The 13934-nt window shown below is 46.5% G+C and overlaps 1 protein-coding gene across 1 annotated transcript; it reads right to left on the reverse strand.

Annotated features, from left to right (window-relative positions):
- Positions 1-1543: 1543 nt before the first annotated feature.
- Positions 1544-12923, reverse strand: LOC112455214 (T-box transcription factor TBX20-like; the record flags this gene model as incomplete). Its single annotated transcript, XM_025017009.1, has 2 exons — positions 1544-1817; positions 12521-12923. Coding segments are annotated over 2 exons (677 nt in total), but the record flags the coding sequence as incomplete, so codon positions are not given.
- Between the last annotated feature and the right edge of the window lie 1011 nt (positions 12924-13934).

Genomic DNA, 13934 nt, shown 5'->3' on the forward strand with positions numbered 1-13934 from the left:
TCGATCGACCATGATTTCGCGGCGGAATTTTCGTTCCCTTAATCCCCACCGTGTGTAAATGGCTCCGCCCGCCTTCTTCCCCACGATTTACATGTTGCTGAAAAATTTATCAGACCCTGCCTCTCTCGAATCACTTTCCGATTATCTTAATTTTACGTAAACTTTTTCCTACACCGCCGATTACACTTTCGTTCCGGATGGAACGAACAACGTTTCCGCGGATAGCAAGAGATTGGTTCGTCATCAATCGGCCAATGACGACGGTGACAACGGCGTGGATGGAATATTACGTTCCGTGCGGGCAACATCGACGCCCACGATTAACGACCCGCGCCGATGATAACCCACGGGCCCACGCTCCCACCCTGGGATGGGGTGATGTCCCGACGCATTCGTTTTACGAGGCCATTTTCGGCGCGCGCGGCCACTCGAGGACTCGTCAACGATCACGCGAGCGAGAAGAGAGACCGAGGGAATTGATATGAGGGCGTGAAAAACGACACTACGAGCATCGCCAACGTCGTACGTTAAACTGACCCGCAGGTCGCTTGTTCAGCCATCGAATTTATTAAAATTACGGAGGCGACAGTCCTTCGCGGTATCACCATTCGCGAACGTCCAAATAACTTTTATTTCAACAATGTTCTAATTTAAGGCTTGGCAGATTTTAAATTGAGCATTTCAAAGAATCGTAAAGAAAGTAATCAAAATTTTCTATAAGAAAAAAGCACTTCTATAAGTTAGAGTCTCTTTTATATTTTTTTCTAGCCAGGAATATATATTTCTTTAAAATCCGAATAATCATCGGTGGTGTTATATTCGTGGATTATATATCCCCGGGGCGTAATCGAACGCGCAGGGAAGAGGGTTCCCCGCGTCACGTAATAGCGGTAGCATGTCCAACGGTTCCGACATTTCGCGTCCGGCGGCCATTGTGCGCTAAACTCCGAAATAAAGGGGAGATACGCCGCGACCCAGGAATTACGCATCCGCTGAAAGGCAGGCGCAAATTACAGAACGGCGTAATGGCCGGGGTGCATGAAGCGCCTTATCGCCGACAATTTCTGCGCGCGGGTCGCCGGAGGGGGAAAATCTTGCGAAATTATTCTACGAAGATTATATGGAGATCAGCGATCGATCTTGCACGCTTCGATCGTTGGCGACGCGTTGAATGTTTTTAACTGTTTTAACGTCAAATCCTTGCTAGAATTGCATTGAGCGCGTAACAGATCGTTTGAAAAATTGCTGAGGTATTTAAATTGCATAAACATCTAATTAAAAATAGCCGTGAAGTTAATTAATAGCTATTTGCATTATAAACATGAGTAATTGCAAAGGGGAATAATAATATATCGCCTCAGTATTTAAAAAACTCTGCATCGGCGCTGCAGAAATAAATATAAGAAGGCAAATATTTTTTCACGGTTAATTTCGATTCAATCTTAGGGCTCTAAAAGATGTGTCTGAAAGAAATTATCGTTTGAATTGAACTCGGTGACACCTGAGTTGATTACGGAACGGCAGATTTAGATAATCCTCTCACCTGGCCGTGCTTGTCCATGTCGTTGTTCGTCAGTTTCACCTTCTCGAAGGAAACAACCTGTTTCCGTAGTTGCTCGCCGGTGAAGGGTGAATCGGGATGGAGGTAAAGTCGCGCGGGCGCCGGCGGATCGGCTTTGCCGGCTTCCAGCCAACAGCTACGATGATAGGCGTATCGATACCTCTTGTTGTCGACCGGCACGATGTCCATCAACACTGCGTAACGACCTTCGGACTTGAGTCCGGTGAAGGATACTCGGCACGTCGGGAACATCCGTCTGCGAAAGAATGCATGTACAGAAACAATGTAATGACAAGCGATTAATAATCACGATAAATTAATTTAATCTGAGTAATTGGGAGTTTATTTCGATAAATAAGTTATATCTCACACAAGATATATACAAATAATCTTCTATTTTTAATTAGCTTTAATTACAGTTTATTTTCTGCACAAAACGATGTTGAAACGTTTTGAAACAGCATGGGAAAAAAGACTTAATTTGAACCTAGATAATTATACTAATTATATAATTTGTGAAATGTGTCAGCGTGAATTCTAAAACTTCAAAGCGACAAACAAAAACGAGTCTGGATCTTTATCGTGACGGACTGATGTCTGGTGTACGTAACCTAGTAATCGCAAAATGACGTAGCAAAATCAAGGTAAAACCTTTGCACTTCGTGACCGCTTTCACGATCGTTGCAGTCTCGCAACGGTACAAGTTATTAATTATAGAACAGTGCCTGCAACAAGTTTTCCTCAGCAGCGTAAACGTTTCGCCGCGCGTGCAGTATAACTTTCTGCTTAACAGTTAAAATGCTTTTTTTTATAAGCTTGCCCTTCTTTTTTTTAAATATTGCGGTCTAAAGAGATCATTTATTCGTCATAAAATAAGAAAAATATCAAATCTCTTTGTTCGCCATATTTATTATATTTCTTTCTATTTCTCGTCAATATGTGTTTCACTCGGTCATCCCGAATTTACGGTTAACTGTAGGTAGTTCCGATCAAAGGAAACGTCCACCTCTCCTCTTCGGGCTTCGTTCACAAAAGCCGAACTCCAGCTTTGAACCGGTCGCGTCTGCAGTTGACCTTTCAACACCTCGAGAAACGTCGGGCCGCACGCGCCCTCGTTGACGATGTAGAAGACACGCTGGAGATTTCCCGCCGGCGTAGCAGGCAAAACTGTGGCCCGACCTTCGCGTCCCAGGGTTCCCGACCGAGAGCTTTCACCCGGCCCACAATGTATGTTCTCTCTGTGACCGCACGCAATGGACTCGTGCCTGTGATTTACGCGTTTCGTGGAAGAACTCCGGGAACGATCAGATACGTCGGATACGTCAATAGCGATTTTTTTCACAGTGAGAAACTGGGTTCCAGCTGGTTTATCGCTAAAATCTGCTTGGCCCGGGCGTACGGGATAGAGAAATGCGTTTACTCTGAAACGCAATCGCGCCATTTCGCTTCGTAATATTTATTACATAATTGCGAACTACGTGAGACGCGATATGACGATTACTCGGTGCATATGAGATCCTTCGTTAATTTATTTGAGAAAATACTGTGTTATATGTATATATGTGATTCTTGATAACTTAACAATGCACGCGTGTGCGCCATAATTCTGCTCTAATTATCCTTGTGTCAGACGCAAGCCTGATCGAACAGAGAAGATTGAGGATGATGGATCCGCCTCGGCATACCTGTCGAGGTCGGCCAATGGTGTGTCCAGGACCGTGCAATCCACTAAAGGCTCATCATCACCATCATCACCGTCGTCATCATCGTCAGAAACCCGATATGACTGGGGCTGCCGTGCCAGAAAAAGGCATACCCTTGCCGGATGAGTTTTCTCAAATAACGCTGCTAAGATCTTTAATGACGGACACTTCCGTCACATCCGCGACTTCGACGGACGATACGTCGATCTCCGGAACATCATCCTCCACTAGGATCACTCTGATCAGAATCCCGAAAACCCCTCGAGCCAAAGAAACCGAAGTTCCTGCGATCATACAGCAAATCCTGTCGCCGGGAAGACTGGAGATGCTCGGAGAGCCGTCGAGACCGAGAACCGAGAAGCCGAGCGTGTCAGCACTCCCCAGAAAAATTGAATCGCCGATTCCGACGAGAACGATAGCCTTGCCGGAGGAAACAGCTGCGAGGGCACCGGAACATCGAGCACCGAGGTATCTGAATGACGTAAAATGTGCGATTATGACAAGACTGAACGGATTAACGAAGAGAGCGTCGCCTCTTTTTCTGTGTCTGACGATCGTGCTGATCTACGCGGGAATTCACGTGTTACTGGCTGTAATCGCGTGGCGAGCACCTGCGTACCAGTTTTTTGTGTCCAGTCAGATCTGCGGGGTCCTCGCGCTTCTTATGTGGCGACTGACCGGCACGATATTAATCTGAGCCGCGCGAGTAGATAACACATCGAGATAATACGCTGCCAGACAAACATCGAAATTGATCGACGTGTCTTATACTAATTTATCATAATTTCACATACATACGTAAAACAGTTACGTAAGTACTTCCGTTAAAGCAAGGATTAATTAATTGATGATCGGTGCTAAATTGATGAGTTCCACGGTCTAGAAAACGTGAGACACGAATATCTGAGATCCTAACGAACAAGATTATATCTAGATGTCAAGAATCTCTAAAAGTTTGTAAGGATCGATTTGCCAGTATGTCTTAATTGTATAATCGGAGAACATTGATGATTAATAATGTTATTGAAATAACTGTCATTTTTTTCGTTCGTTTTTTGATATCTGTACTTGGAAAGACATCCGACATGGGGTACGTTGGAATGTATAAAAATATATTCCCGCGCGGAAATGTACACGTATATATTTTCAAGTCTGTAGGCATCTCACTATCGTACAACTATATAAAATAGGTCTCCCACTAAAACATCGATAATTTTCAACAAAACATTCGTTACTTTCGTATGGAAGAGCTAAAAAGGCACGTGCTTTTTTGTTCGCCCCGAATCCTTGTCCCGCACGAACGCTCCTATCGTTTCTGTCGGCTTCTCGCGGACAAGACCGCAAGGGTAATTGCCGCGGTTTTCTAGATCTATTTATTCGATGACAGGCGTCCTTTTCCTTTTCGTGCACCGAGGGGCCCGAGGGGCCCGCAGGACTCGTTCACGAGGACGAAACGAGATTGGGATCCTTAAGGGAACACAGATAAGAGAGGCCCCGGGCTTGCGTCACGCGAGTGCCCCGTCGCCGTCTATTCGTAGGGCCCGAAAAATACCCCGGAGGACGGTCCCCCGCGACGCGGACTTCGCTGCGCCTTGGAAAGCGGTTTTGCGGTTTCGAGCTCCTCGAAAACGATCCTCCCTTACTCCGCGGCACGTACGCGTTCGGTTAGGTTCGTGCGGTTTTTAACAAGCGCATTGTCCAAACCGCGCGTTGAATAGTATCGTTGTTACGTCGCCCGGGGATCCGGCGCACCTTAACGAAACGATTGTCGGCCCTTAGGCGAGGAATTAGCCGAGCGGTGCATTCGAAATGCGCACACATCTCTGCGCGCGCGAGAGAAGCAAGCTCTTTATTCGCGGAGTCGACGACGGAGATTCGCGGCCTCATCTCTCCGCGTTTGTAATTCGATTCCGTCGTACCCGAGATCTAGATTCGCCTCTCGATTTCACGACGACGATGACGTGACATTTGATACGTAAAACTCTAAATTATCGCGATTGACTGACGACGTCGTGAAGTTTAACTGCTATACATAAAACGTTAGGGAATTACGTATCCTTGAGCGATAAAAAATCCATTTTAGGGATAATAAAAAGACAATTTGAACATGTTTTAATTCATTACGATGTTACACGTCGCACGATAACAATAATATCTAATCAGCAATTATAGAAGTAACCTGGAGTCCCTTTGAGCTTAGAAATTATTATAACAATCTATTTTTGTTGTTTACTTAAAATAAGTGTAGGTAAGTACTCGTATATCTCGAGGCATCGTACAATTTTGCATATATTACGAAATGAGCAGCGGCCATCTGTGACCACGCGCGCTGCCACAATGTGGGTTATTAATCCCACCATCGAAAAATATTGCGGTTGAGCTATCGTAATTACTCCGAGTTGACACTCTATAAAATCATCAGGGTCGTTTACACCTCCTTCAGCCCTGCACCCCGAGGCAGCTGCAGCTAACTCGCTTATCGCCCGAAGCCGGCCTTGACGTGGACGACGTTTCCTCCGAGGTGCTCGGTGCTCGACTTTCACCTGCTGCACGCGCGCGCGCGCGCGTTCGCGCGAGCACGTTATGCTAAGAATAAATTTCGCAATCGTGCATACATGCAACATTGCCATTCTCACCGGTGTCTCTGTCGTTATGCGATCGTCGCGTTTCCGTAAACGTTATTGCGTTCACAACGCAATAAATCATCCGGAAAATTGCCATTAGGGGCGACCACCCTGCCGGATAAGCGCGTCAACTATTTAAGTATCGATGGCGAACCGATCGACGCCTCTCCCTCGAGAGGCGCCGCCACCCTTGCGATCCCTATCGCGCATTACGCTTGTACCCCCATGAATCCCGTGCTTAGTGAGTCATGTTTTTACGAGGATCGCGCGGCGAACGAGTCAATTCGTGCGGCGCGTGTCACTTTCGAATGCGGAACGCGTATCGCTATCGAAATTGCCGCGACCGTGTCGGAGTGACACTCCCGCTTCGCTTTATCTCCAAAACAACAACTTTGTAAAGCTAAAGTTTGAAAAGAGATGTTTAAATTAAAAACATTTAAAATGAATCGTGAAAGAAAATGATCTTAAAAATTAAATATCTCATGATGTAAAATTTATTTAACGCTGTACATGAAATGGAGATTTTATATGTCCTCAATTCATTCGTGTTAAAATACGCCCTAAATTTCATTAACTTCAATGTATATTAAACACCTCTATAATTAACTCGCGACGTCCATCCGAATGTGCATTCGTTCCTCTACATTAATTTCTTCGGCAATCAATTACGCCACCATCATAGGCACTCGAGTATTAAGATCATAATAATAGCTATAATTAAAATGAAACCTTCGCTCGCCACATGGCCCGCCTTTATTATTCATCGCGACTTAACCGATCCAAGTGTTTTCCACCATCACTTTCCACGATCGCGATAACAGACGTCCTAATTTCACCTGCGGCTAATTTATTTTTGATTCCGACGCCAACGGATCGTCCACCTCGAATTCGTCGGTAGGCCTCGCGTCCGACATTACGGCGCATTTCCCCGTCAAATTAGGCGGGAACAAACAAGCCCTCGATGGCCCGTGGCTAACGAGGCCGTAATCGCAGAAACACCTCGACCCCCGAGCCACTCCGAACCTCCCCTTGAACCACTCGTATATCTTTTCCGTTCCACGAGGGGGGGAGGAGAATACGAGAGAGCCCGACTGCCTCCCTTTCTCCTCCCCGAGGAAAGGGCTGTTGCGCCAAAGTTAGTACAAATGGATTACGGAAGCGCGCTGGATATTATACCGATCCGACCTGACTCTGAGTCAAACTTAAAATGTGTTTACCGAGCTAACGACTCCGTGCGCCAGGTGGGATCGAACGGCCTATTGTAATTATACCGCGGCTGTCGCGCGTTTCACGTCCTGACGATCGTGACACCGCCCGGCAGGATATTCCTGTCCCTATATGAAAAAAAAGAGGTAACTGAGAGAAAGCGACAACTCGCCGAGACGATATACGCCTCGATATACGCTGAAGTTGGACTGCTCAATGTATGAAAGTCGAAAGGTGTTCTACTCCAGTCAAAAATGAAAGAAGTATATAATTAAAATATTAATAGGCAACAAAGCCTGGAAAATATTGATATTTTATGTAGTACAAAAACCGCGAATTAATAGCTTGAAACAGACAATCTCTTATAATTCTTTAAATTAATATTTTGTAAAAAAAATTGTAATAATTTCATATTTTGTCTGAGAACATTTGGTAAGATTGGCACTTCAATAATAATAATAAATTCGCAAGAAGTCCGCATTTATTAATTAAACTTTGGCGAGCTCTATATCAAACACGCGAATGTGTCTTGATCGCGCTTGGTATACGCCGCTTTGATATATTTGATGCCAGACGCAGTCTCCATCCTTAATCCATTGCGAATTCTCCCGAGGATGTTATCTCTCGTATTCGTTACGTGCATTAGTGTGTTTAGTCCAGTCGGAGGCCTTCTAAGGCTGTTACCCCGCGTATTTATTATGTGCACTTCGTGTAACCGCGCGAAAACGGGGTCTAAAATGAAGAGATGTCTATCTACTCCCTCCTTTTTCTCTCTCCCTCTTTCCTCCCCCTCTCTTCTATCTCCACCATCTCTCGACTTCTCTATCTTTTATTCCTTCTCTCTTTTTCTCTCGACATGTTGTTCTCTGTGCATGTTCTCCGTGGTGTAACGTGCACACGATCGTCCCAAGCCGGGTCGCGTGTGAGTGTATAATGTAGGTTGCTGGCACCTTGATGAAGGGTTCGCGTGACGAGTACCCTCTATCCGCCGGTATCCTGTCTCTCTCCTGACCTGCTCGTCCGCACCTCCTATTCCGTGCGGTTCACAGTCCACGGTTACCCACTTAAACGTTGAAAAAAACGCATGGTCGCGACGACGACGACGACGACGGCAACGATAGCGTTCTCCTCGATAGCAGAGCGACCATTTCGCTTTCCGCCGCGTTTCTACAAAAAGCAGTTTAATCGATCGCCATCGATAAATTATAGTGCGGTTCGTTTGACGAGTGAACACCTATTTATAATAAAACGAAGAACATATTGTTCTTTCGCCGAAACTGAACTCGTCAAAGAACGAGATATTCGAAGAAACACAAGGCCGTTTTTACAGTTCAAGGATAATGTACTAAGTTCCACTTGATTGTTTTTTGTACCATTCCTTTTTTCCTTTTCAATTGCAAATCGATTGTTTGTACATCATCTTTTTTTTAAGTTGTCGGAAGATTTGTTCCCTTGTCGGCAAACCTTTGACAATGTTTACCGTTTACAATTTGTACATGTGTCCTCCGTTTCTAGAACAGTTAAAATACAGGACGTAAAGGAAGCGATAAATAAAGGAAAAGAGGAGCGAGAGGGATGGTTTCGAAACGTGGCGAGTGCGAACGTGGGAAAGGAGGAACCCCGGGACGAAGAGCCGAAGGAGTTCACGGTCTCGGCACCCCGTAGGGCCCCAGACAATTCCACCTGATTGGTAGAATCCGAATTCGTATTGTCATTCGGCGGACTGACGTTCAGCTGGGATTTCGTGCCAAGTTGCCTCGTGCTAACGACGCTATTCGTGCATTGCTGCGTTCTTGATATATCGATCGTCGTCGCCCGACCCGAGGACACGGAGAACAGCGACACACCCTGGGATTACTCCGAATTTTTTAAATGAAGCTCCAGTAGCTCATTGTGTCCCCGGGAACCCTTGAAATCGTCTCCCGTACCTAATGCCCAAGGATCCAAACATCAGCTGATTCTATTCGCTTCGAATTGACAAAAGCGTACAGTTTTGTTTCGTCAATCCCACAATTTGTCTCTCCTCGTCGGTCAATTCCACGGTTATTAAACTCAAGTGTCAGAAACCTTATTTGCCAAATATTGCGTATCACGAGCCATTCTCCCCTCAGTATAAGTTTGCACACTCGTGCTCCTCGCGATTAGTTCAGGTAACATTGTAAATAAATCCTAAACTCGATATCGCTTTCCACTTCCCGACGACGATTAACACGGCAGGCGCATGTTTCCCCGCGACGACGACGTCTCAAGGTTGCACGGATTGCGGCGGGTTATATTCTCAGGCGATCATCGCTCCTCCCCGCCCGGGGCTCTCTCGCGGCGCGTTTTGTAATTACGCCGCCGTCCGTCTTATCCGAAATCATCCCGTGCGTACGCGGCTTATCCAATTATCATCTGCTTTCCGCGCGCTGGCGTAAACACACACGCTTCGCGGGCGCTGCTATAATGTAGCAGTCCGCCGATCGCGTTCTGAAGTTTCTGCCCGCTGGAAGGTGGCCCCTCATCCTCCCGACACCTTTACATTCAACGATAATTACCCGGCTCCCCAAGAGCCGCTAAGTATTTCGTAATTAGAGGCCTGCCGGCTTATCCGAAATCGCACTCTCGATTACAAGCTCGCGCGGCTTATCGATTATCATCTCTACCTCCTGCATAGCGCGCGCGCGAAGCCGCTTACTTTTACCTTCTATACCATACCCTTCCCGATTTCGCTGTTTCTCGCGCGGTTGTATCTTTTATTGCGAACCCCAAGGTAGCGAGAAGCACGTCACGTCAATCAGTCGTGACTTGAGAATATGATTCGAGGCTCATTCGTTACTTCGCAATGATGTTGAAGATCCGGGAAACTCTTGGCCGCATACTGTGGAACCGTGAGACATCGATAATCGCGCGAGTATACTTCGACGAAGACCGCGATCGAACAGATCGCAATGACGAAGTCAAACGAATCAGCCAGCAAATTATCTAACACGTCGCTTTCTCCTCTATCGATAACGTAATAGTACCGCATGTCACGTGTCACATATTGTTGCGCATTGCGGAGGAGGGATCGTAGGCGTTAATAGCGGAGTCGCTGAGCTTATCTAATACATCTAATATCCGAGCGCGCTCTGGACAAACACGACATACGGCGGTACACTCGTACGTTGATCACGTCGGTAACACCTCAAGGTTGCGCTTCGGTAACAGCTACATTTCTATCCGACAAACAGCCCGCGGTACGGTGAGCCGGCGGAGAAGCAAAGAAAGTACACATTTATAGAAAGAATTAACTCGTATGATGCCTTTAGAGCGCAATGGTAGATTTATCAAGGCGGCAATCTGAACGGTTGCTCGAAGCCCCATATATATAGCTTCAGGCTTCTGATCACGTAATTTGTTGCTTGACGAGCGATTTAAATGAACGTAAGGATGAAAAAGGAATTTGGGTGGATCTTATCAATGAGGCCTCTTCCTCGGTATTTCAAATGTATGAAATATTTCGAGAGCTGTGGACTCTCTAAGATGTTGCAAGTAGGTTCCACGTAGCCATTCTCGATCGGAAGGCACCTGTTTGCGCAATTCTTGAAGCGCGCCTCGTAATTGCGCACGGCGCGGCTTAACCGCAATCACATTCGCAGTTACAACCGCGTGGCTTATCGGATTATCGTCTACTTTCTGCACCGCATAAATATATACCATATAACGTCGCTGGTACACGTCGCGTTACAAACCTCGCGCTACGCGAAGCAAAACGCTGCGTAAAATAAAACGGTGGTGTCCAGCGGAGCGGATGATTAATACACGCTTAATTATAATTAAAATGCGCGGGCTAAGTGAATTAAACGAGACGCTCCGCAAAAATCGAGTTATAAAAAGATTGCGATTGGCGCAGAAATTTTGTCAGGTCCATAAATCCAGGTGGTTTTAAATTAACTCTCTATTATAGAATATTAGCGAAAGAGAATATTGGAATCGAATACTGATAATTGAAGATGATTACCAGAAATAATATTAGGAGTTGCAGCTAAAAAAGTACATTAATTTCTGTATAAGTAACTAATATTGATTTAATATCTCAATACTTAAACGTCTAAATTAATGGACGGTAATCTCCCGCAAACATTCGGAATGTTTCTTCATCGCGACTGAGAATAACGCTTTCTGGGCACTTGTTATTAATAATAATAATCGAAGTGCGCGTCTGTTTCGCAAGCACTTCGACGCCGGCGAGCGAAAGATGTGGTCTGTCCGGTGCGCGCGGTATTTCGCAATTAGCTGGGAAGCTTATCGCGATCGCAGCATCTCCGGGGTGGTTGTTTCTAAAGAACGGAGTCCCGGCGTTCCGCGGGTCCTCGATCGCGATCGCGAACTTCGGGCGATAATGCGGCGCATCGATCATCGCGGTAGCGCCTCGAGGTTGTACGCGCACGTTGCATGCACCGTCGGGACAGCCGATGGTTAGTTCTTTCTCTCTCTCGACTAACCCTGTGCCCGTGCGCACACGAATATCTCATAATTCCGACCGTGGTCACGCATCCCGGCCGCAGCTGCGGCGGCTCGCCGGCCGAAACTTTATTAGCATACCTATAAAAATGCGCGCGTCCGCGCGTAAACGGGCGCGATAAATTACATTTGAAACTCCCTTAAATATCTCGTAAAACGTCAGTCAATGAAATCCATTAGTTCAGGTATATACGCTGACGTAGTTGGTCGCTGCCCTGCGTGCTACCGACAACGTCTCGTCGTCCGGCGAGCTCTTGCCCGCGTCTTTTCCCGCTATTTGCTCGCGAATTAAAAGCGTCGCGGTCTTTAAATACGGCCGATTAACGAGCGTGCGAATATGGAGTCGCGTTACGATATCGTAAAGATAATTACCGATGAATGGCGAAGTTGAAGGAGCGAGACCTTCCCCCTTCCCCCCGGGTACCTTTCTGTTCTGTCCGCGTCAAAAATACAATCTGTCCTGTCTGCAGCCTCTCTGAGACTGATCCCATTAATTTACAAAAAAAGTTCCTTGCGATTACATATTTATTTGTAGGTAAGTTGCTGAGTATGTATCAAGATAATCGATAAGCCTTCGTACAGATAAAATTATATTATAAATAATACACATAAGATTTATTTAGTAAAATTAAAAAAAAACGGAAATTTTTGTAAAATGGATAAATTACATTATTCTCAATATTTTCGTGGAATTCGCTGCGATCCCTTATGAAACGTGAAGTGCTCAAATTATTAACTTTATTCGAAATAGTTAGGAAAAAGATGGAAACAAAAAACTTTGTGAAAAGTACCCCTGTTACCTTCAACGATTATTCGTCCTATATCCAACGACTCGAATTCGCTCTACTCACTTAGCACGGCACGTTACAAGTTCTTCGAACGCGCACCGGAACCTTTTCCCGATATACTCTCGCATCTCTCGATCGACATGCGTCACTTACCGGCCGGTCTTCGTGATGATCATCTCCGTGCCGAGTTCGTTGAACTTGTCCCAGAGATCCTTGGTCTCGAGTTGGCACTCGACGTCACGCAGCTCGTCGGAGTTGCAGCTGGTCCTTAGACGTTGCTTCTTCTCGTCCGTATTGCAGGCGCCGTCCGCGCTGCGTTTCCGCGAGGGCGTGCTAACCCCGGCGAGATCGTCGGCCAACACCCCGTGGACCGGCCCGTCGTCGACGCTGCTGCACTCCTCCACGTCAACGTCCCCATCCTCGTCCTCCTCGTTCGCGGACTTCTCGGTGCTCTCGCTTCCGCCCTCGCAGTTTTCAGCCTCCTCGTCGCCCAAGAGGGCCTCCTCCGTCACCACTGTCGCCGTCGCGACGATGTTCACCGGCGAGGTTTGAACACCTGCGATACAAGATCCCCTATTTATCGCGTTTAAACATGTTACCAACGTGCAATCTCGTAATAAGAATTACGATTTACGAGAAACCTATTATTAGCATTAATTAAGTAATATTATTCATTTGTCATTAAAATATAGTTCACAAGCAATTTTAATTTCCATCGTAATTATAATATTGATCATAAGTCGTCTGTCTCTGATTAAAACTTTCGTCCAGTGGACGATTCCAGCAAGATTATGTCTCGAGCCGTGTCGGAGCTCCGATGGGAGCACGTTGGGCTTATTGAGTCGAGATTTATCGCGAAATAACGGCGTCAACCATCGCGACCGTCGCGCAAGACGCGGAAAGGAAATCCCCGAAGCAGGAGCGCGATTATCGCAAACCGCGTCGATTTAAATGAGCGAGATGAGCCCGAACGATATATCGGGGGCCCGCCGCCTGTTTAATTAATCGACCGGGCCCCGCATCTGCCACAAGGTGGTGGCCGGCGCCTAATTAAACCGTCAGATTTTCAAGAAAGCCGATCCGCCGGTCGTGCCGGTGTGTACACAATGTTAATTGCGCCGGGTCCGCGATATCGATCTGTTAATTTGTACTATTCCGCGCGAACAATGCGTCTTCCGGCGCGCGTTTATCTCAAATTGGATCCGCCGCCCGGCCGCGTTGTTCGCGAGTGCGTACACGCACGTGCGGTAGTACATACGGGAAAATTTATCGACGCGGTTGTCGTCGACGAGAAACGAACCGTTGATCGCCACAACACGGCTCTTCTCTCTTCCGCGCAAACCTGCCTGTCTTGAAAAGACTATTACGGGCCCCGTATTCGTATTTTCATTTAGCTACCGCGCTAGATACGACTGTCCGATACGGGGAATTTATTCGCTTAATGTGAAAATGGCGTATCGGAGGGTTGAGGAGGAACTGACAGCCGTATTTAGTACTGAACTCGCGAACCCGAACCTTGCTCGCCTAGTATCAAGATAGCATTCAATGTTAACGCGGCGTAAGACGC

This window comes from Temnothorax curvispinosus, unplaced genomic scaffold (assembly GCF_003070985.1).
Source record: "Temnothorax curvispinosus isolate PA1 unplaced genomic scaffold, ASM307098v1 QBEX01005884.1, whole genome shotgun sequence".
Taxonomy (NCBI): domain Eukaryota; kingdom Metazoa; phylum Arthropoda; class Insecta; order Hymenoptera; family Formicidae; genus Temnothorax; species Temnothorax curvispinosus.